The sequence below is a fragment of the Haplochromis burtoni genome, unplaced genomic scaffold (assembly GCF_018398535.1).
Source record: "Haplochromis burtoni strain Fernald_Lab_line unplaced genomic scaffold, NCSU_Asbu1 Contig_319, whole genome shotgun sequence".
NCBI classification, from domain to species: Eukaryota; Metazoa; Chordata; class Actinopteri; order Cichliformes; family Cichlidae; genus Haplochromis; species Haplochromis burtoni.
This window is the reverse complement of record NW_024582680.1, coordinates 162,414-186,490: the sequence shown is the minus strand read 5'-3', so window position 1 is coordinate 186,490 and position 24,077 is coordinate 162,414. Positions and strand designations below refer to the sequence as shown.

At 42.3% G+C, this 24,077-nt stretch overlaps 1 protein-coding gene across 4 annotated transcripts in view; it reads right to left on the bottom strand.

Annotated features, from left to right (window-relative positions):
• Positions 1-194: 194 nt before the first annotated feature.
• htr2cl1 (5-hydroxytryptamine (serotonin) receptor 2C, G protein-coupled-like 1) overlaps positions 195-24,077 on the bottom strand; it is a 161,547-nt gene continuing 137,664 nt past the window's right edge. For all 4 annotated transcript variants that reach the window (XM_042228353.1, XM_042228351.1, XM_042228352.1 and 1 more), the window contains 4 exons: positions 10,843-11,006; positions 10,585-10,738; positions 7,796-8,028; positions 195-6,724 (listed from right to left, as the gene is read on the bottom strand). In XM_042228353.1, coding sequence (XP_042084287.1) covers positions 6,140-6,724; positions 7,796-8,028; positions 10,585-10,738; positions 10,843-11,006 — 1,136 coding nt within the window. In that variant the 3' untranslated portion in view covers positions 195-6,139. The remainder of the gene's footprint in view (positions 6,725-7,795; positions 8,029-10,584; positions 10,739-10,842; positions 11,007-24,077) is intronic.

The window sequence follows — 24,077 nt, the reverse complement described above, 5'->3', positions numbered from 1 at the left end:
TTAAGATGGATTCAAATGTGGCTAAATGTACAAATAACACAATTGTCCTCACATTAGAATAATATTTTAATAAATAAATAGCAGCATCACACAGAAAAAAAACATCATGTGGATGGTGACATAAATTGTAAAAACTCATAAAAATGTGTCATAGACAAACATTCACAATTAAAATGGTATAAAAAACAAAAAAATAAAATAAAACAAAAAAACAAACATCCACTACATAACACAAAAAAGTTCAACGCATAAAAAGTTCAAACCCACGAACGCCGGATAATACAAGAACGAGACAAACCAGATTTCTGTGTCGATGCAAACCAGCATCAAAGAGGGTGTTTAAATTCGGGGCTCGAGAACGAATGTCGTCTGCAATGAAATTGGATTTAGAGTTGCTGGGTTTGTCAGACTCTTGAACATCCTGGCTACTTTCTGAGCCGTTTAGTGACAGAGTTGCATGTTTGGGAAGATCAACCAGAGTACCTTTCAAAAAGCTCTGCTGAAAAGTCTGATTAGCATTTTTGCAAATGCATTTTTATCTGAAAACTGTAACATGTTGCGAGCTCCTGGGGTTCTCTTACACCCTTTGACATCCTTCCAAATGATCCGGAAATGGCAGGAATTATTTTGTGTTTAATTGCAGCAATTTATTGCTATTTCCGTGAGATAGAAAAGTAAAGATTATGACATTCTGGGAAATATGTGCATTTGACTTTGTTGCTGTTTTTTATGATTTTATATACACAATAGGATGTGCTCATATGAGTTGGCATTTCAAAAGTCTTGTCCAGCGTTATGTTTGGACTGAAATATTGAGAACTGATGTAAAAGCGCAGAGGATATTTTTGCTACATGCTTACATCACACCAGAAAACTGTCAGGATGATATTTTCTGGGCCAAAGTGAGTCCGGACAGAATCAGGATCATATTAAATAATCAAGGCTTGCTAAGGTTGGCTTTAGTGCTTTTTCTTCTCCTTCATGATGAACAGGGTACATTGCCAAACAGAATAGATCTTCTGTTATGTATAAGTTGCTGGAAAATAAAAAAAATGTTATTTTCTAACCTTTTAACAAGGTTAGAAAATAAATCTGGTGATGCTAGAGAGTAGGGTTAGGGATATGTTAAAGTCAAAGTTTTTCTATAGAATTTCTGCCTATTTGGAAGAAATGCAAACACTAATACCTGCAATGCCAAAATGAATTTATTAATTGTGTGTGTATTGCAACCATAATCCCACCCTGGGGGGAGACCAGGAGGATGTTAAAAGGTTAAGCTCTTGAGTATACTCCACTGTGGACACCTGATGACTGAGTAGTCTTTCCTGATTGAAGTCTGCCACCTGAGGCGCTTACATAGTTGGCATGCAATTTCTCCTCGGATAAGTCAGAGCTGTTACAAAAAGCATGCAAGCACAGGGACATCCACATGGACCCTTGCACTCACTGTTTGATGATGAAATTACTTGCAGACATACAAAGTATAATCCCGGCTTATGTGCCAGGTGTTATTCAAATATACTATTTAATCATAATGCGTTATAAAATATGCACTTACAGCAAAATGAAGCCTGGCATAGTGCATCATTTTATACCAAAAGGAGGAGATTCTGATGTAATCATCATAAAAAAATCATAAAAATTACGAAATGAACCCCCATTAGCACTAGCATGTCAGACCTGTCTTCAAGTGCTAGCATGGAGTAACTAATATTTGCTAGCTAGTTAGTGCTATTGAAATTTCAAAACTATAATTCACAATTTGTGGCCACAAAAGAAGTTCTTATAATACTTCTACTTGTTGGGTTTTTTAAATAAATAATAAATGACAGATTATGTATTATTCAGACGTGTTGCTAAGGCTAGCAGGTTCACTCTGCTCCCAGTGTTTATGCTAGCCTAGGCTAACAGTGTCCTGGCTTTGCTAATGATCATATAATTAAAGCAAAAAAACACATTTCTCATAATGTCAGAACATTCCTTGAGTCTCTGTATAGACACATAATTCCTTGAAAATGTAAAATGATTCATACCAGGTAAGAAAATGTGTCAGCTAACACAAGATACAGCGCATTGTCATCCCTTTATGAGTTTCTATATACTGCTGTAGCATTTCTGGGATTTTTCCTTTAATCTTTAACATAAACCCAAAAAGCTCCCGGAGAGGGAAGAATCTTTCTCTCTTTCTTTGTACTGAAAAGAAAGTCTGTCAGAAAACGGCTCCAGCTATGTCTATACACACCAGGCCTGGATCGAATTTCACTGAAATCTTTTCAGAGTGATTGCTTTGAGCTGTCCGGACAGGACTGGCACCTGCAGGGACGTTCGCGGTTCAGTCCACTGTGCTGGACACAATCAATAAAACCCAGAAAAGCTTCTGAATCAATCTCAGACTGCAATTTGAGCCAAGCTCGGTACACACACAGGTACACGAGAAACATAGAGCTATTACATTGTGACATAGTGAGTTGGCTGGCCTGGCAGCGGCTCTTTCCATGCCGGAACACAATCCTTTCAACCACGTTCAGAGAGTCCTCTCTTCTCCTTTTATTTTTTTTCTTGTTTTTCCCCTTGTTTACATATTATTGTGATAATTGGGAAGTCAATGAGGATAAAATGCCCGAATGCTGTTTGGATGGTGCGTTTTGTTGATTGCCCTGTGTTTGTTCTTTATTTCTTTCCTGTACTTCACAAGAAAGCAAAAACCTAAGTGAGGCAGAGAGGACCTTTTGAACAACACTTTAAACATGCATGATATTCGTGGGTCAAACCTCATTGTTGGCTTGCCAACATTAGCTCATGTAGATCTCTCCTTGTGGAGACAAAAGTGGTGCCAATGCCCACTGGGTAAGTCTGTAGCATACAAATAGTGGATAAATTATACAGAGGCGCATAGAATTAGAACAAAGGGAACTATTATGGTTCATTCTAATTGCATGCAGAGGTGGCTGCAGACCTCAGGCTCTAGGTTCGATTGATCACATTGAAGGCTTTGACCTTTTACTCTTTGATTTTGAAGGGCATAGGGGAGATTATGGGCAATAAACATTCAAGTGTTTGTAAGTTCTTAGTGTTTTTATATGCTTGAGGCGAATATTAAGAACATCAAATATTGATTTCTAGAGAAACTGCCATCTACTATACAAAAGTAGTCATTAAGTGTGAGCCAGTCAGAGATATTATGTTTTAGAAAGTATTCGTTTAGAAAAACGAGGCAGATTGAACAAAGACTGGTCAATAAAGTGGAAACAGTGGATGGAAAGAGATTTTCCAATAATGCAAAGTATTCATCTTTCATTTTAAGGGTCTTTTTTTCTACTAAATAGCCATCTTTCTAGTATTGTTTTCTTTTATGGAGAAGCGCTGTGATTTTGTTTTACTTTGAAAAACTCCAGTAAATTTAGCCCAACTTTTAATTTAAGGTTAAATCTTCTTTATACATTCATATCTTATCTTCTAAGAGGCGAAGTTCTTGATGAAAAGCATGAACTTGACCTTCAAACTCCACACAGTATTATATCTTTTGTAAGGCGGAGTGTTGCAGATACTTAGTCTTTGCTGTTTTAAAACAAGTTTTCCATCCAGCATTTTGGGTATTTTACTTCCACAGGACACATTGGATCAATAAAAACAAGCAGGTTTGTAAAGCTAGCAGAGTGCTGTATTACCTATCTGCATCTTTGACTGCGTCTTTGACTTAAGATTATATAGTCTACATTAGGGGTGTTGTCCAGAATCGTCCCAGCAAATGGATCCCATCCTGGTTGGCCGAGTGTTTTTGAACAACGTTCAGGGTGCAGAGAAGGAATTTTTGTCTTTAACACGAAGTTTTACAAACTGCCATGAGAGCGACTGGACAAACTGCTGATTATTTCTTCCTGACAAAGATGTTATTAATGGTCTGTCACACCAAACCAAGTTTGTAAAACCAGTGAGCTGTGTCTTTTGTTTGATTTATGACCCTGGGATTTCTTTGCGGTGACGGTCGACCAGAACTAAGACATATTTTTGAAGATCTAGTTCCTTTTTCAGGCCATCTCAGGCTGTTCTTCATCGATTTTGTAAATGGATAGTTCGTTAAATGTGAATGCCTTGACAGTAAAAACTAAAAGCTGAGGTATTTCTAGCAGGAATTAGAATCGGGCCGATTAGAACTACCTCATGATGTCCTCTGTTATCTCGGATAAATTTGTGAATTTGTTCATGAGAAAATCAAACTGCAGGTATTTCATCCAGAGTGGATGAAGCATGCCGTCTTGTCAGATGTCAATAAAAATGTGGGAGGAGGGAAAGTGGGAGTGAGAGAGGTGGAGTCAGAGTGACAGGGCTCTGAGTGTTGGGGACTTTGTCTCTTAGGGTATCGACTTTCTGTCCGTCTCACGGATGAAATCTAAAGCTACTTGGTCTTAACTGTGAGTTACTGTGAAGCTGTAGCAGATCAGAGAGTCTGACTCAGTGCAGGGTTGAAACACTGCCAAGCAAACCATCATTGGAGCTTTAGTTTCAGTGTAATTCTTCGATTATTACTAAAATTTGTTGATTTATATGCAAACAAAGCCATTAGTGTTCTTTCACTTCTTCCTTTTTTGGCTTTCACTCTACCCTTCAAGCAGGTTTTAGCCTGCAGAATGACTGAAACGGGACTAAATTAATAACTGTCCTTGAATACAAATCCCTCATTCTTTTCTTTTTTAAAGTAGATGACACAGAGGTTCTTTTCAATTCAAGGATGTGTCCTTCACAGATGCCCAGAATATCAAATTGCGAAGATTTGTGCTTGTAGATGATATGAAAATCCTGATGCGCAACCTGATAATATGATATGCATGCTCATTAGTTTGGGATATAGTCAAGATTAAAGTCACATATAAGTTGTGGCAAATCAATCAAAAATCAAACCTGCTTTGACTCAAACTTTTCATTTATTTGCATGAGGCTACGTTACACTGTAGTCTTGTTTTAATGGCTGAATGCAAAAGATATACATTTCCCCGTTTGGCTTGTATAAAGAAAAGAGTGGGAATGAGTAATGAGTGTAAACATGAAAAGAGTTCAACTTAACATAAAAAAATTACATATAATGCATTCCTTTTAGACTGTTTTACTTTTATTTAAGATTTCATTGGTTGCTTTGAGTTAAAAACCTGTGGAAGTAGTGAATTTAGCATTTTGCAAAGTGTTTCTGTTGGTCAACAGAAGCCAGAGCCTGTCAGCTGTGTTAAGCTAAAGGCCTGCACCTTGTTTCTTAGCTCTTGTATCCCCCTTATTCAGTCCAATAAAGGAGAAGGGGGGAGGGTAAGAGGCGACCTCTCTGAGTCATGTGACCACTAGATGGCACTGTGAGTCCACCAGAGACCAGCGGTAGTACATTCCTTTATGTTGGTCCCCTCAGACACCCTTCAACTGCAGTTTCCTTCAGAGAAACATCCCCCTCCTGTCGGCTGAATAGTTTCATTAAACATGCTGGAGAGGTTCATTCAGATGACTCTCAGGACTGCTGTTGTTGTCAAGCTCGACCGGCACAAAAATATATTTGGTTTAGTTTGCTTGGTGTGGAGGGAATCCACGTGGACCCGAGCTCGGACTGCATTTTGACTCTGTGTGAAGGCTTGAAGGCGTAGTTTGACCCCAGTGGCCTCCCGGTTGGTGCTTGACTCTGTAACCTGCGTCTGTGGGACTCCGTGAAGGGCCACTTGACTTAATGCTAGGTTGACGAGAGCTGGCTCTCCACCGACCTCTTCACTTCATCCCTTTCAGTGGATCTCAGCTGGTATTGTCAATGCCATGAGGAGCCCCCACATCTTGCCACTGATGAGTGCTTAGATGTATAGGTAAAGGCCTGGTGGATGCCTTTGTTTTCTATTAATGTTATGAAAGCCAACATTTACAAAACGAGCACACTGGAAATATTGGTTTTCATTCTACCTTTCCAACCCGAAATATTAACTCTTCCGGTTTCTTTCCACATTGATGGACATAGTACGGAGAAAAAGGCTTGTCAGCAGAGACTAGTCCTTTTCCCAGTAAGAGTCCTCACTACAGTTGAAACCAGTAGAAAAGCTGTCGTGTCCAAGCACCAGCCCTGCTTGGAACAGCATCTGCAGGTTGCAGAAGACTAAAACTGACCGGATGCACACAGTCACACGCTGCTTGTGTGTTCTCTCGGGGCAGGGCTGTAGCTGATGAGTGACAGCTCCGGCTCCAGCTCCGGCTCAAGCTCCGTTTCCGGCTCTGTTTCTGAAAGCATGCAAATGTTCTGGCACTCCGAAATGCTCTGCGAGGTTATTCCGAATTGCGTCCCATCGTCCGTCGTGTCCTCCGGGTCCACTGCGAGCCTCCCGTTATCCCCCCTACCGCCATTGCGACAGTTACTGTTGCGGTCCACACCTGCCTTCCCGTGATCGCCTATAAGAAGAGGAGTCACGGCGTGTGAAGGGCATGGCGGTGGGACGAGGAGGGTTTTGCAACCCTGGCTGGCTGCGTTGGCCCCGACTTTGTACTGGCACCTGATGTAGCTGGAGAACGCTCTCCTGTAGGTCTTATTGAAGAGGGTGTAGACCAGAGGGTTGACTCCAGAGGAGATGTAACCCACCCAGACGAAGACGTTGAGGAGGTCGTGGAGCAGTGACTCGTTGCAGGAGTTGCTGCACAAGACGAAGGTGACGTTGGTGATAAAGAAGGGACACCACATGATGAGGAAGAGGAAAAAGACGATTCCTAGAACCTAGAAGAAGAGAGAGGGGGAAAAGGAAGAGGAGGAAAGAAAGAATAAGAAGAAGATAGTGAATAGAAAGTTTGCCAGTTTGAATTCCTTCCAACCGAAACGTTCTTTTTCTTTCAATATCCCAGCGATTGCACCACTTCTAGTAGAATTGATGATGATGCATTAAACGAGACATTAAATAGTTTTCAGACTTTGTAACCTTGTAACCGGAAGGTCGCCGGTTCGATCCCTGGGCTCTCTGTCCTGGTCGTTGTGTCCTTGGGCAAGACACTTTACCCTACTTGCCTACTGGTGTTGGCCAGAGGGGCCGATGGCACGATATGGCAGCCTCGCCTCTGTCAGTCTGCCCCAGGGCAGCTGTGGCTACAACTGTAGCTTGCCTCCACCAGTGTGTGAATGTGAGAGTGAATGAATAGTGGTATTGTAAAGCGCTTTGGGTGCCTTGAGAAGCGCTATATAAATCCAATCCATTATTATTATTATTCAGAAAAGGCTACAGTATGCTATAACAACTGTATAAGGCAACCTTTTGGCAAACACATCCAATTTGCTGTGTACACTGACCCCTAGTGGTCAAACAGTGGCGCACTTTTAAGTATTTACTTCTAGTCTAAGTAGTACTGAGCACTATTTGAACGTTTTTGACTACACCGCTGATGGTGTATGCCTGAGGATTATTACTCAGGAATCACCTTTTTAACCTAATGGTAACTTTATTTAATTTTAACACAGCACAACCAAAGTAAGACCAAGTTAAAAAGCCTTTTGTTTGAAAGCTTTAGAGGTTTTTCCACCAAAGCATTCCGAAATTGAAATTGTTGGGGTGTGGATTTTGCTATTCTTGGGATCATTGTCCTGTTGCATGACACAAAACATCTGCTTTTGTAGAGGTTGATCTCAGACTCGCAGACTCTACAGACTTCAGTTGTTGTTCATCTCAGGTTGTGTTTAAGACCAAATATATACTTTTTAATGTCCTGATTTGTAAACCATTAAAACTTTAAGAGGGTGTACTTATTGCACATTTATCATTTACCCCCTGATTACACGTACTAATCTTTTTATTCTCACCTTTGAGGCCCGTCTCTCATTTTTTATGGCCTGCATCATCCCCCGGCGACCGTGACTTGACGCATCGCTCCGGCCCGGTCCAGCTGCCGGCGAGCTGAGCTGGGACGCCACCTCAGAGCTGGGAATGATGCTGATGCTATCTGAGGTGGAGGCGCTGAGCAGAATGCTGGGCTCTGTGCCCTTCAGGCAGCTCAAGGTGTTTCGTCTGCTTTGAGGAGGCGGGACCTTCAACTCTGAGCAAGGGGCAAAAAAACAACCATTTAAATTTCAAACTTTTGCCTTTAAAATGTTTTAGTGGAAAGCTGAATGGCTGGACTTGCACATGTTATCATTATGTGTCAACCAGAAAACTGCTGCCTGTACAGCCAGCCAATGAAAGAATGTCAAGTTTTCTATTAACACTGCAGCTGATATTTTGTAGGGTAGAGGCGAGATGAAAAGTTAAGGCACGAGCTGAATGTTTCATTTTCAATTTTCTGTGTCTGGGATTGGAGAGAGGATAAGATGGAAAATGGGCAGAGACTGCAGTATCATGCAATTTTATCTGAACTGGAGAAGCCAAGGCTTGGCCTGGAATGGGAAACGTCCGAGTGGCGCCCAAACTGATCAGATCAGATAGATGCTGTTTTCTCAGCAGCACAACAACATCTCAGGAAACAGCTGACGAAGTGTGCTTTCTGTTTCGCCTTACCCACTGTAAGTGCTCGGAGCTGGAGAAACTTTTTTGCAAAGCTTTGTCCTTCTGTTATTCCCGCTGAGCAACGTGGCCTACACGTGATTTACGATGACAATGCAAACTCTTAGGTATCGAGAAATCCCTCTGGGAATCCTGTAATTATGCACTTCAAGAACATACAGTAATTATAGAAGCACTTGCCTTGTAGAGAGGTGTAGACCAAGCTCATTATTTCTAGTATCATAAACCTGAAAAACATCTGTTATGGGCTTTCTCATGCATAACTAAACTTAGAGAGCAGATGCATTTAATAAGGGAATACCTGATATCAAAAGTTGAAAGATAAGCAGACTTGTTACATCAGGTACACCCTGTAGGTTTAGGTCTACCCTTCCTTCGGGATAGGTTGATCTTTTGCCTTCAGCCTGGATGGCCTGCAGGCTTCTAGAGACGTGAAATGGATTGAAGATGCCAGAATTGTGATCTAAAGCTATTTCCAAGAGCTGCTTCATCACATAAGAGAGAAGGGGCTCTTTGTATCCACTCTTGTGACCAGACCAAAGTCGTTCAACCTGTTTGAGTGCTTAGCTCACATATTTGTGTGAAAACAGCCGACGTTCACATAACTGATAAACAAGGATATAGCTGCACAGTTAATTGAATATCAATCATGTTTTGGACTTTCCATAATTAAATGAGCAACAATGAAATTGCTTAAAACCGAAAGCAAATTGAAAGCAAAACTCCCTAAACATTCATGGGCAAATCATTGCCGTTCCCTACACTGTGCAATGTGAGGCATCCAGAGTGGAGTCAACTGATGCCGCCACACTACGTCTGTCCATCTCCCGCTCCCCGTCACTCGTGAACAAGCCCACGGCAAAACGCGTCAGCAGCAACTCATCCCTGACCCAGAGTGTACCCTCCTCACTATTCTCATTCCTGCCGCTTCACACTCGGCTAAAAAACGCTCCAGCGTGACCTGGAGGCCATCGCCTGACGAAGCCAACAGAACCACATCATCCACAAAAAGCAGAGACGAGATCCCGAGGTCACTGAAGTGGAACCCTTCTGCTACTTCTGTTCATAATAAATGTAAACAGACTCAATTAGGGGATCAATCAATACAATCAGAAGTAACAGGCAGATCTATAGATTTTTGTAAAGTAGGGTGATAGACCCATTGCCTTTACTGTACACCGATGAGTCATGCTCACCCACCTGAGCCAGAAAATGTCCTGACAACTCTCTGATAGAGCGACGTCCAGGACAGAGTACCACAAAATAGGGAAACAATGGCCAACCTAATTTTGAAAAAATAAAAATATCCCAAACATGATTCTAGTTTCTAGGCCATGATTTGACAAACAGGGTAAGAACTTATTGTACAGTCAGAAGAGATGATTCTTTTAGCTGCTGCTTTACTTGTGATGGATCCACATGCTTGAGTCTCAGAGGCTGGGTTTCAAACTTTCCCATATCAAAAATGGAGCTACTCAAAGTGAAGAGCTTTCTTATGTGTCTTAACACAGGGATATGTTGAAAGAGCACAGACACACATCACTTACAGAGGAACCTCCAGTATCATAATTTTACCTTATGCTAATTAGAAATTGATTATCTGCATTTGTACAGTCTTGTCATACCAATAATGAAAGTGTTGAAGACCCTGAAGCTAAAGACCAAGTCGAATAAGAAACCTAGGGTGTGTGTGCAATGAAGCATGCTGTTGGTGCTGAGCTGCTGTGGAGGCCTTCTTCATTATTAAAACACAAATTGAAATATGCCATGCTTAGGCGGTATGACTCAAACATCTCAAGAGTGGCAAAATAAAAATCCATCAATTTGTTTTGTGCTTCTTCTTGATTTAATTGCTGGAGGGTTTAATACTTATAGAGTGATTCAAATCCTTCAGAAAGTAAAACATGCTGGGATACCAGCATAAAATACATGAAAACAAAATCACTAACAATAATAATGTGTCTGTGGTTGTGTGTTATTTGCTAATACTTTCAAGAATAAATTCATGTATTTACCATAAATTCATTGGTTAAGTTAGTGGGAGATTTTCCTGCTGACATACAGGTGCAGTAAAGTCCTGGTAGGTGTTTACCTTGTGAGTCTGGAGGAGCAAGTGTATTGATCTGAGGAAGGTGGAAGGTGCTGGGTGGAGGCTGCAATGTATTTCCCATTGCTGGTGTGTGCAAAGGCTGCTGGGAAGAAGTCTTTGCCTCATACAGGAAGACTGTGGCCTGCCTCTGAAGCACCTGAAGGGGAGGGGACATAGATGAAGGCAGTAAAGTAAAGACATTACAACAGATGCATGTTGCAAAGAAGAGCAATCGCACAAACACGAAAAAAAAAGCCCTACCTGTATGGTGAGGCAGTATGTCACCACCATGATTACGAGCGGGATGAAAAAGGCCACAAAGGAGCCAATCAGCACGAAGCGCTCCTCGTTGAGGACACAGCTGCCGTTGACGAAGACCTTGTCCTTGTTGTGCAGGCCAATCACTGGAATGGGCATTGACACGCCTACAGAAAGAAAGAACGAGGGTAGCAGGAGAAAAGTCTGAACATCTTTCATTTGTAATATTTTGTGGGAACATTTTGGTGCATGCCCCTCCCTCATTTCCTAGGTTATTAAAAGGAAAGGCTGCATGGCATATATTTTTTTCCATGTGAACTGTAGCCTCTGTTCTTAGCTGACAGAAGTGGCATCCTGTGTGGTCTTCTGTAGCTGTAGCTCATCTGCTTCAAAGCTCAAGACACTCTTCTGCAGACCTTGGTTGTGACAAATTGGTATTAAACTTGCAGTTGCCTTTCTTGCCAGTCTTGCCATTCTCCTTTGGCATCAACAATGCATCTTCACTCCTGCTGCTGATTGGATGCTTTCTCCACAAACCCTAAAGATGATTGTGGTTCTGCCTTGGGTTCAGATAGTTTTCCTTCTCTACTCTAGGTTCTGTGTGGTCTTCTCAGGTCTTCTTTGAGCACAGAAGCACCACCTATTTCGCCAAATATTTTGACTGTGAGGCACTGCCCATCAGAAGAAAGACGGCTTGAAGGAAGAGGAGCTAAAACAACTTGTTTTGGACAGAGGATGTCCAAAACAAGCTACTGTGCTGCAGTCCAGTAATATAAATGTGGAGCTGGATGACCATTAAAATGTTATTAAGAGTGTTAGAAGAGTGAATGGGAACAAAATATGAACAATAAGGGCAATTTTTAGGATTTGTCTTTGTAGTGTTGTTATATTACACAGGCATAGCACAAGCAAAAGATGAATACCAATGAGTTAGAATGTAAATTGAAACAGTGGTATGCTGGGGAACTGCTGGACCTGACATTCAAGCAAATGTTAGTTTGACATGAACCTAATATACACTCCAAAAGCACCAGGCAGGAGTGGCATCGCCCAGCAGGATAATATACAGTGTGACGTTGGAAAAAACTGCAGAGGAAGCGCTCAAGCAAGATAACAAAGAGCCACATTTTTTCACTCCAAACTCCCCAGATGCCAATCTGACCAAACATACTTGGAATGCAATGAAATGAGCCTGGTTAGCAGAAGCTCCGCCCTGCAACAGAACCCAGAGTATTCACTGCAAACCCCATGATGCCAGCCACCACAGAAAATCCCCAGAGGTCCCACATCCACACCCCAGCAGGTGTCAGAGACATTTGGAGGCACAAAGCTGAATGTACTGATTGGAATCTCATGCAGGTTGTATTAATGTTCTGGTTCTGTATACACCATTTTTCACTCCATGCATCGAGTAACTAAAGCTGTATCTAATGATTCCTATTGCAAATTCCCATTGCAGTTTTTAAGGTAATGATTAATTACACCTGAAACAACACCACTTTCCACTCAGTTTTAGCGTTAGGTTATTTTAAATGCTCAGAGCCGGAGTCATTACCTGGAAACACAGAGGGTCATTTTCAGAGTAATAATCATAAATCATGGCTAGAAAATGCAACATTATCTCTGAAAACACATTTGGTGGTTTGTACCCCCGGTCCGTGAACACGCTCCTTTTATGATAATGAAAGTAAATAACTATAAGGTGCTGTAGAATAACACATTAAATATATTAAATGAGAGCTGGATCTGTAGAAATCTATCAGTGTGTAATGGATGTTTATAGCGGTGCTTTGGTGCTGTTAGAGGATACTGCTGATAAAAGCCTGAGGTGAGAGGCATCCTTTGAGACAGAGCTGATTTTCTGACCTATGATAATAACACTGACTAATGTGCCGTTTCTGATTTCAAAGAGCGCTTGTGTTAAAAGTGTCTGCTGCCCTGGGCTCTGTTTCAGAACGGAGATACCGAGGGGAGAAGCAGCGACGTGTTTTAAAGCTCTACAGGCAACAGCACTGTTTTACAGACTGGTCGCACATCTCGGTCGCCTTTTAGCTGTGTAATGCCAGAAGTGTGGGCAGGCATAAGTGCAAGATCTATCGTTTTCTCTTGGACTGCTGGCGACCGGGCCAACATCAAAATGCAATTTGGAGTCGTAGCGGCTCCCCTAATGCAATCGTTGCAATCGACTGCACACACACGCTGCCCAGAAGGATGAATTTGTCCGCATTAAAAGTACATTTTACTTTTGTGAATGTCCAAATAACTTATGAATGTAAATAGAGTTGAGTAAAGAGGCTGTCCAGCGGTCTTGGTGTGTAGACCAACGGCTCCCAGCTTTTTGCTTATAATGTCCTTCAGGTTGACACAATGATGAACTTTATTAACACCACCTCTCACAATCAAATATCTTTATTTCAACTTCTTTTAAACTCGATCTGCACTACTTTCAGTTATGGTTAGAAAAATGTTTCCAGTATTTCCACCTAACTATGGGCTTACTATTTTAGAAATGTCTGTGAAGGTTCTCAGTCATCCAGGTCATCGTAGTCAAAGGAGCTTGCAAAGAAAAGCGTCTGGACTTCTTTAAGTTGCTTGAAGACGTTTCACCTCTCATCCGAGAAGCTTCTTCAGTTCTAAGGTCAAATGGTGGAGAGTCTTAGAACTGAAGAAGCTTCTCGGATGAGAGGTGAAACGTCTTCAAGCAACTTAAAAAAGTCCAGACGATTTTCTTTGCAAGCTCCTTTGACTATTTTAGAAATCTATCCACAAATTGATTCTACGACTCTGTTTAATAGCTGTTGGTTATATTTATCTGTCCCAGTTTGTCGTTACGATTAGCTAACAACTCTATTTGTTATTCATGCTGTTAGAGAATGATTTAAATTGATTATCTTACCTTTTAATTATTTCAACTTTAAACCAACACATCCCACTGCAAGCTGTAGTGTTAGCTAGCTACTAATATTTGACATTTTTTTCCATAATTTCAGCGAGCGTTACCAATGTTTGATCCAGTATGGTTAGCTAGTCTACAATCAAAGATTGAAGCCCCTGGGTGCTGGTTTAGGTCAGTTGGATGAGCAGGTGACCATACGCTGCATGGCTGCGAGCGGCTGGCCCGGGTTTGAGTCCGACCCATTGCTCCATGTCTCTGCTTTCTTGTTAGCCTTCACTGTATCTGTGTAATAAAGCCAGTAAAAGGCTGAACAAAATATATAAAAAAATTGCAGGCCCTCTCTGTAACACACCCAAAGAAAGATTCTAGGTCTGACCAACCGTCTCAGTCGTGGGCAAAAAGATGACAGTCAATAAAATTCTAAAAGATAATTTATTGACAAAAAATATCAAGAGATAAAAGATAAAACAGTCCAGTGTCCCATTTATGAATCATATAAAAAACACACAGTCCCAAGGCCAGAGCCAGCTATGCCACACGACCAGTTGCACTCCACGTGTTGCCTTTAACAGGGTTAGAAGTTGTCCTTGGAGACCCACCACCCTGCAAGCATATAGCCAGTGGCCACTCCAGCCTCTGCAACTCTGCTGCCTTTAGGCTGTGGCATATAATAGGCCCTGGCCTGCACAGAGAGACAAAATGACACTTTCACTATAGAATTCATAGCACAAAACCCATCCATCCCAAACATATCTGATTTCATCACATTACATACCTGCACAGAGAGACAAAACGACACAGCAGTGTTTGTAGTGTGGGCTATAAGTAGACCAGTGTATCAGTGCAATCAAGTACACCTGCCTCTAATTAGTCCAACCCCATTCCAGCCATTGGCTCACCAAAAATGTGACACACACACACAAAACCACTCCCAACCCAGTGCAACTTCACACAATAATATGGAGCTGAATTAACACAGGCACATTAGTCTACCATGTTACACTCTCTCCTTCATATCTCCATACCTATGGCATTTAAACAACTGTTCTTGCACTTTTCATTCTTTTCCTGATTCACTCATCACTTCATTCACAAGCTTCTCAAATTACTCCTTCCACTTTTTAGATAGACTCTCTTTACTTATTAGTCCAGTTTCACCTCGGGCCTTAGGCACCCCTAATCTGCAGTACATATTTTCAAGCTTGATCCCTCTGCCAGGCCAGTTCTTCCACAAAATTCAGTTTCACATAGATCTCAGTAAAAAAGGACAATTCCCATACCGGGAGTTGAACACAGGCCACCTGGGTAAAATGGGACATGACAAAGGAAAACAAAATTTCAAAACAAATGGGAGAAAATGAACAGCTGGCTACATCTGCAGAGCCCTGTTCTTTTGGAGATGTGCTTGTGATCAAAGGAACAACTTCACTAAGAGTTTATTAAAGGTGACACTGAGTTGTTATAGATGCTAAAACCATCCACAAGGTTCTCTATAAGAGACGAGCCTGGAACTCTGGGATTAGACTTTTTGCACCAAGTTCAAGTTCAAATTTTATTCACCACATGCAGTGGCAGGTTGCCCTGCAGTGGAATGAACCCGCCTCCCGACCTTACACATACAACACAGACATCAGATGGGGATACAAGTCAGAGAACGGTTGCATTACAGAAAAACCACTGAAATGTACACTACAATGCGACAAGAGGAAAAAAAGAGACCTCTACTCATGCTGGGCTGGAGGACAGCATGAGAACAGGAAACAAAAAAACTCTGCACAGAAAGCACATAAATGTCCACAGTACAACATTATAGAGCACGTGACCGGCAACAGGGTTGGGTAGGGGATGAGGAGTAATCCCAGGCAACACAGCAGCCATCCTGCCACTGCGCCGACTCTCCAGCATGGGCCCAGACCCGCCCGTGTTCCCAGGAGGATACAAGCATCGAAGGCGTTGGAAGGGGAGGGGGATGAGTGAGTGCTTATCAGTGTAAATGTATGTGTGTGCGTGTCCATAGTTCAGTGTCCCTCGCCCTACCAGGCTAAGTAAGCAGTCTACCAGCCAACCCAGGTGGCCTTGCATGGAGTGGGAAGAACAGTCTAAACACAGTCGTTTAGAGTTTTGTTCAGCTCCAGCCTTGAGCCCACAGCTAGCGCCGAAGGGATAGCCGCATTATGATGGTGATTTTTCTTTTGTGCGAATAACTCATGAGAATTTCAAAGCTGTTCTTTAACACTCCGACACCGACACTGGTCTCTCAATCTCCCGTTGGAGAGCCGTGAGCTTCTCCATGATGTTATCAAACTTGCACTCCGTGGTCTTGTCATTCTTGTGCTCAAAGAGCCGATTCTGAGACCTCACGACCGCAGTGAGCTGCTCCACGATGTGATCCAACTTTAGCTCAGAGGTCTTATTCTGAGTATTCACGGCAGCCGTAAGCTTCTCCAAGATCTTAACCACGCTGCACTCAGTGAGCCCTTTCTGAGAAGTCGCGCCCCGTCCCATCGTTTCAATCCCAGCGGGCAGCCTTGGGTGGGTTTGAACAGCTGGTTCCGCTTTCTTAATTCTCCAATAAGCCAGGGCCAAACCAGCTCCGATCAGCAAGAACCCTGTTATCATGGTTCCGAATAGGTAGATATCTTCAGCGTCCTCGATCGACAGTCCCACCAGGCACACGATCCTCCACTTCTGCCACCCATCCACTGCGTATCTGGCAGGGAAAGTCCCTCCAGGGCACTCGGGCTCTCCTGAGCCCAGACTTCTCATTAAGAAAAGAGTGTCAATAGCATTCAGAGACCAGTTGATCAAATCCATAATTCTCTTTTAGGTTTAGAGAACAGATTGTGAGAGGGTGTTCCAGGGAAAGTAATACAAAAATACACGAGACTAGACAAGGACATACAGTAAGAGGCTAAGCAGGGAAGATAAGGGGAAGTGCGAGTGCCTTCGCCGAGAGCCAAACGACCCAGCAGTGATTGTTTTAAACTAACAATCATAAATAAAATACTCACTACGTTGGACAGCTGAAATATAACCTTTAGTATTTTGTTTTCAGTTTGCTAACAGATGCTCTTAGTCTTATAGAGATGTCTGCAGATAAACTTGGCGATAAACTTCAGAGCAAGAGAGTAAATGTAAGTTTTAAAATGCATCACGCAAGGAGAATAAACAATTGCCTCCATCTGGTGTTTTTCTCATTTAGAGCGAGCAATCAGGTGAATCTAAATAAAAGCTGTGATTCACCTCATTAATTCATTTCACCTTAAAACCATGTGGATCCCGAGGTAGAGCTATATAAAAACGTATGTGGTTTTTTTTCTTATTATCCTTCATTAAACTTGCTTTTATTTCAACCTTTCTCTGTGCTTGCTCTGCCAACTCAAGTTCATTTTTGTCATGTCAATCATGACAGCAAGAGCCAACCTCAGCCTGCGAAATCTGACTTTGCCCAGATTTTACTTCATAAAGCACTGACTTGAGACTTGACCAAAAACCTTCTGAAGAATCATATTAGCAAAAATGTCCACGTGAGGACGGATCGGCATCAGAAGGTCATAAAGACATGATTTGCATTTGCACCAATATTTATTTTCCATCGAGGAAAGAGCATCTGACTCAGTTACAGATGAAAAAGAAAGCTTTCACAGGACTCTGTGCAGTCCTATAGAAAATCAAGCACACCTTTACACCTTCCAGATGATGATGTGCGTCTAACTGTAAGCATGTGTGAGAACCTCTATGAAGCAGAAGTTTTGGCAGTTCACATGTCTGGAATAACAAGGTCATAACAAAATCAGCTGAATCCAGGACTTCAGAGAGTTTCTTGATAACTTCTGTCTTAAAATAGCTCCACCCAACGTGGGGCTCGAACCCACGACCCTGAGATTAAGAGTCTCATGCTCTGCCGACTGAGCTAGCCAGGCTTGCGCACCTAGTTTAACAGAACTGGTAATGTTTCCTCTAATTTTTCATGTGTCTGCGCAAACACACAAACTCCATGAGCAGTCCCTTGGACCACTGTGAGCAACAGCAGACGTGTGCACTGTGGTCACGCCAGCATCGAATCCATCCAAGTTTCATGGTTTATTAAAATAATCAAATTACAGCATTTACATTTATGTTAGACTACTTTTCATTAACTGCTTTAGCCCACTTACAATGAAAATTCAAAAAAATCTTCATGACCTGTGTAGTATGTTAACACTATTGGAAGTAAAAATAACTTGAACTCCAACTTTGAAAACACAACTTTCTTTTTCTTCCTCTTTTTTTTTTATAAAGTTCTGATTTGTATTATGAGTCTGTGGTCTGGGAGAGAGTCCTGTAACTCTGTCTGCAAAATACAGTAAATAATGACCAATGTTGGGCAATTAATTATATAGTTACTTCTTCAAAAAAGTAACTGAGTTTTGCAAACAACAAAGTTTCTTGCAGCTGTTTACCTGAATTTACAGAACAATCAGCTGTTCTGCATCAAATTTGATGCCAAACAAATTATTTGTGCCACTCCAGAAATAATTTGTGAAATAAAGGAGAACACCAGCCTGATCCCTGCAGGCCTGCCAACAGCAGCTGTATCACTCCTGTAACACCTGTAACATTCAGCAGTCGCCTCTTTGTTCTGACACACACAACAAAACTATTGACAACACTACGCACTAACTACACAAGATTTGCGCTAAATGTCGCAAATCTCTCACATCTCAAAACACCGCCGTCACTCCTAACCCCCCCGCCGTCCCCACCCTTCCTAAACAACTAAATGCCAGAAAGATGAACAAATCTCACAAAACTCACTGAATTCAGTCTGATGATCTCTGGGGTCAGTGTTTCAATGTAGCCATCAAATATTTCGGCCAAGACTCAGAGTCCCATTTAGTGGTCACTAAGCCGTCACCAGAATATGACTGCATTTCAGTAAATGTATTCCATCTTTTGGTCATCACTCAGACTGCAACTAGCTGCTTTAACATGATGGGTCAGCACATTTTAGACTACAAAAAGAGAACATAGAGCTCCCAGTACCCAAAATGTTGTCCTTATGCTCCAGATGACATCAGTTTATAGAAATTAGCCTCAAACCTTTGAGCAGTACAAGTGCATCTAAATATGTAACAGCTGTCAGTTTGGACCAAAACAGACTGAGGTCATTCATGCAAACCGCCTGCTCTGCATTTTTAATTTGTCACCAATGAGAAAACGGTTGTGTTCACACAGATACTTGAGAGGACACACATTAGCTCTAATGGACAGCGGGAAAAAAGCCGGAAGATACATGAATGCTAGAAAGTAAAAAGTCAACAAGAAGCAGAAAACATCTTCTGTTTGGGTGTTTCTTTGTTAATCCTTTAGCATTGATCTCTGTAAGCCCTCTCAGACCTCAATCACAGCTGAACATTGTGGTGCAGAACCTCTTGAGGGGTCAAGGAAATGCCAGCAGGAAAAGAGCAATTTCTTCTGATTTAAAGCCGGATGCGAATGAGTGCAGAGCAAGAAAGGACAGAAAAGTAAAAACCTACCTGCTATCTGGTGGCATCAATCAACTCAGTCTGTCAATGTAGCTCTCAGGAAGTAATCCCTGTCAGCAAAACAACTTTTTAACTGATGGAAAAATGTATTACGTAGGAAACTATTAAAAGACTCATAAATACTATTTTCCCTTTTTAAGATGGATCACTCAATCATCTTTGGTTAGGAGTAGATTGTTTTCCACATAAAAGGGCATAAAAGAATAAAGAAAGTGAAAAGAGGCACTATATAAAACTTTAATGATGTTTGATCTCTTTTCTTCAACTCGGGCAAAGAAATACATGTTTTTTTTGTATCAGTGTGTGATAAGATGAAAAAACTGCAGATAACTAAGTTGAGTCCTGGAATCGATACAGCTTGTGTTTTACCTTTTGGGACTTTTTGACCGAGCCACTGTGAGCACATAGCTTGGCACACTTTTCGGCCTTAAGCACTTACAAACCAACTTATTTGTCAACACGAGGCTAGCTGTTGATAGTCTCAACAGCTTTAACCTTTAATAAAATGTTTCATCATTAGGACACGACCGAACATTTAATTGCATCCAACCAAAAGATAACAAACCTTTGCCCTTCATTAGACGCTTTTTGATTCACTTGTTTCTTAGTGAAACACGTATTAAATCCCCACACGGGAAACCTGGTAGCCTGTGGATTTTGTTCTGTGACACCGTGACTTTAAATGCAGCAACAATCGATGCCCAGGTGGAGTTTAGGCACGCATGCAGTGACTTTGCATAGCTGCTTTGGGGGTCGAGGACATACAGTAGCGGTACGCACTTTCACACTTGTATGTGTGTGTCAAGACTTGAAGCCCTAGTGGGTGTTAAAGGGCTCAGAACAACATCAACAGGAGCCGGAGGTCAGACAGAGCGAGGGAGGGTTGAGGGAAAAGTTTTAAAAGTCATTTGATCCCTCATCACTTTCCTCACAGGGAAGTAATACTTTCCTCTGCGCAACACACGCCCCCTGTGGCTCAGGGGGTTTGGAAAGCATATCTGTAACCAGAAGGTCGCTGTTTCGATCCCTGATCTGTCCTAATCTGCCACACTGGTTGCTTTGCATGTAAGACGGTGACATCCCGACGGCTCTGTGCCATTTATACCACTGCTGAGAGCGCAGGTACCAGAGACTAGTCTGCAACCTCCTGGCAAAGAACGATCTCTAAAGAAAAGTGAGACTGATAGTGAGCGGTTCCTGTTGGAAATCAATTGCTAAAGTTTCAGTCACGCAAGCTGAAAGACTGGAAAGTAACCCTCCTTTCCCCCCACCCTAAGCTGCTTTTGCAAGCAGCTCTTCTTTACTTTGAAGGCAAACAATTTCCATTTATATCCAAACCATGGGCAACCGCAGCAAGCTGACAGTAACCAAAGCAATCTAGCTTGAGACATATTTTCCTTGCTGATAGGGGACTCACTGACTGGTTTCTACACCTGTGCGACTGACGCCATATGCCTGAATTATGCTTCAGCTGCGAATCTACTCCTTAACCTACAATGTAACTGCAGAATCTCAATCAGGCCTTAGCCAGTGCGTTTAAAATTGAGAGTTGGGAGCGAGGCATGTCTTTTATATTGCCTAAACCTGTTTCGTCATGACACAGATGGCAAAGGATGTTTTGTGCATCATTTCGAGATGCCAGTGATTTTTACAAAATGTCAGTGTTTGACTCCCAGTAGGGAGACAGTGGGTTGAGAAGAAAGTGTGGTGGGAAGCTCTTGCTTGCGACAGCATGAGAAGATTTAAACACCCTTGGCTGAGCTGTAATGTTACCCAGCTGCAGTTGCAGTTCAGCAGAGAGGAAGCAGCTTTTAAATGAAACCGGGTTGTGATCTCTTAAAGAGAAATTGTTGCTGAGATGAATTTTTCCTGATTCAAAATTTGGCAAGAGAATCATATCTACACCTATTTATGAACATTATAAAAGCAAGAGGAAAAATATGTCCAATTGTTTTTTGGGGGTGTACTGTCCCTTTAAAATAACAACGAAAAATAAAATAAAAATCATAAGACTATATGAGATGACTGCTTTTACTCCAGCAAAGCCACAATTCCCTCTAAAATCCTTGTGGTAAAACAGCATCTTTAAAATATGAGCAGACACATAGATAGTGATGCAGTGTGTGTGTGTATATATATATATATATATATATATATATATATAAAAACACCCAGCACGCCCCTGCGGGCGGTTTATCCTTCAAGCTCGGGTCCTCTACCAGAGGCCTGGGAGCTTGAGGGTCCTGCGCAGTATCTTAGCTGTTCCCAGGACTGCGCTCTTCTGGACAGAGATCTCCGATGTTGTTCCCGGGATCTGCTGGAGCCACTCGCCTAGCTTGGGAGTCACCGCACCTAGTGCTCCGATTACCACGGGGACCACCGTTACCTTCACCCTCCACATCCTCTCGAGCTCTTCTCTGAGCCCTTGGTATTTCTCCAGCTTCTCGTGTTCCTTCTTCCTGATATTGCTGTCATTTGGAACCGCTACATCGATCACTACGGCCGTCTTCTTCTGTTTGTCTACCACCACTATGTCCGGTTGGTTAGCCACCACCATTTTGTCCGTCTGTATCTGGAAGTCCCACAGGATCTTAGCTCGGTCATTCTCCACCACCCTTGGGGGCATCTCCCATTTTGACCTCGGGACTTCCAGGTTATACTCGGCACAGATGTTCCTGTACACTATGCCGGCCACTTGGTTATGGCGTTCCATGTATGCCTTGCCTGCTAGCATCTTGCACCCTGCTGTTATGTGCTGGATTGTCTCTGGGGCATCTTTACACAGCCTGCACCTGGGGTCTTGCCTGGTGTGATAGACCCCAGCCTCTATGGATCTTGTGCTCAGAGCTTGTTCTTGTGCTGCCATGATTAGTGCCTCTGTGCTGTCTTTCAGTCCAGCTTTGTCCAGCCACTGGTAGGATTTCTGGATATCAGCCACCTCCTCTATCTGCCGGTGGTACATACCGTGCAGGGGCCTGTCCTTCCATGATGGTTCCTCGTCTCCCTCCTCTTTCTTGGGTTTCTGCTGCCTGAGGTATTCACTGAGCACTCGGTCAGTTGGGGCCATCTTCCCAATGTATTCTTGGATGTTCGTTGTCTCATCCTGGACTGTGGTGCTGACACTCACCAGTCCCCGGCCCCCTTCCTTCCGCTTAGCGTACAGCCTCAGGATATATATATATGTATATGTATGTATATATGGAGACCGCTGTCTATTAACCACTGTATATATATATATGAAGTGTCAATAACTCCACGGCATATCTTCTGGCTACCTTTAACAATTATATTTCAAGATGACAAAATTAATTTATTCGCATATTTTCATCCTAGCTTCTAACAAAATCAAATAAGAAAAGTGCTGCGATCACCTTTGGGGAGTAAAAAGTGTGTGATGCAAATCACTTCCAACTGTAACAACACACAGCCAGACGCTTTGAGCGTCAACAAACTGACAGGGTTCCCACTGCTTCATAAAGTCAGGAGGGGCACTGATAGGACCTTTGGAGACACTGCGAGGGGGATTCTGAAAAGTCATTAAATTTAACAACAGTCATCAGTCTCGAAACTCTCCAAGCTGTGTACCTGTAGGGGTCGGCTAAATTAACAGTGGTGCAATATAAAAATCCAGTCTTGCAGTTGACCACAAAACGACACAAAGGTAGAATGTATTTTCTTCATTGTGCTCATTTATAGATGTGTGAAGATGAAAGGCCAGTTCACTGAATTAAAGAAAAAAAGAGAAACAACCCCAGCGCAAAAGCAGAACGTGTTCAGAGACTAATTAACTCATAGATAATATCCAGAAAGGTTTAGATCAGGGGTCCCCAATCCCAGTCCACGAGGGCCGGTGTCCCTGCAGGTTTTAGATATCACCCTGGGTCAACACACCTGAATCACATGATTAGTTCATTACCGGGCCTCTGGAGAACTTCAAAACATGTTGAGGAGGTAATTTCTCCATTTAAATCAGCTGTGATGGATCAAGGACACATCTAAAACCTGCAGGGACACTGGCTCTCATGGACTGGGATTGGGGACCCCTGGTTTAGATCGTGGAATCTAAACCAGGAGCTCTAACTGATGACTCGTCTGTGTTCTTAGTGCGTCAACAAAGATTTTTAGACTTTTCAACCATTATCACTGTGCACACTTACGGATTTCTTAACACATTTACAAATCTGATTGCACATGCTCACACAGACAAATTGTTTTGCTACAGTAACAGCCTCATATACTTCATGTTTTTCTTGATTAACAACACCAATCAACATGGTGGGATGAGTCAAAGATGTTGGTCTGTAAGCGCTTTGTCACGAGTTGTCAACAAAGTCGTAAAGTCATAAAACTCTGGCCGTCCCTTATGGCGGCACATTTAAAAAACAGTTCATTCAAATAAAAGATTTGCTCTGTCCTGTTTATATAGTTTAGCCTGAAAAAAGGCTGTATGGTGGAAGACTTAGTACATAGATGTCCAGTCCTTCACAAGTCTTTGGCAAAACCACTTGCTGTCCTAGCCTCTGTAAACAGTTTGCTGCTGAGTTTATGTGCTGAGCCACAAATCTTTGGTCATAGGAAGTAAAAAATATAAGTGTATTTTGTTAATCTGAGTTGGAGACTATGTTTCAAAAAGGAAGTGGTGCGCTCACTAAACAATGACTTGTGGTTTACATGACATTAACCAGTGAGCAAGCCGTTTCACTCTTGTCCTCATCACTTCCATTTTTTTTAAAACCAAGATGGTGACGGTGAAAACAACCGTGTCGAGGCTTCAAAACATGGCTTCACCAACTGTACGGTTACATTGTAACCTT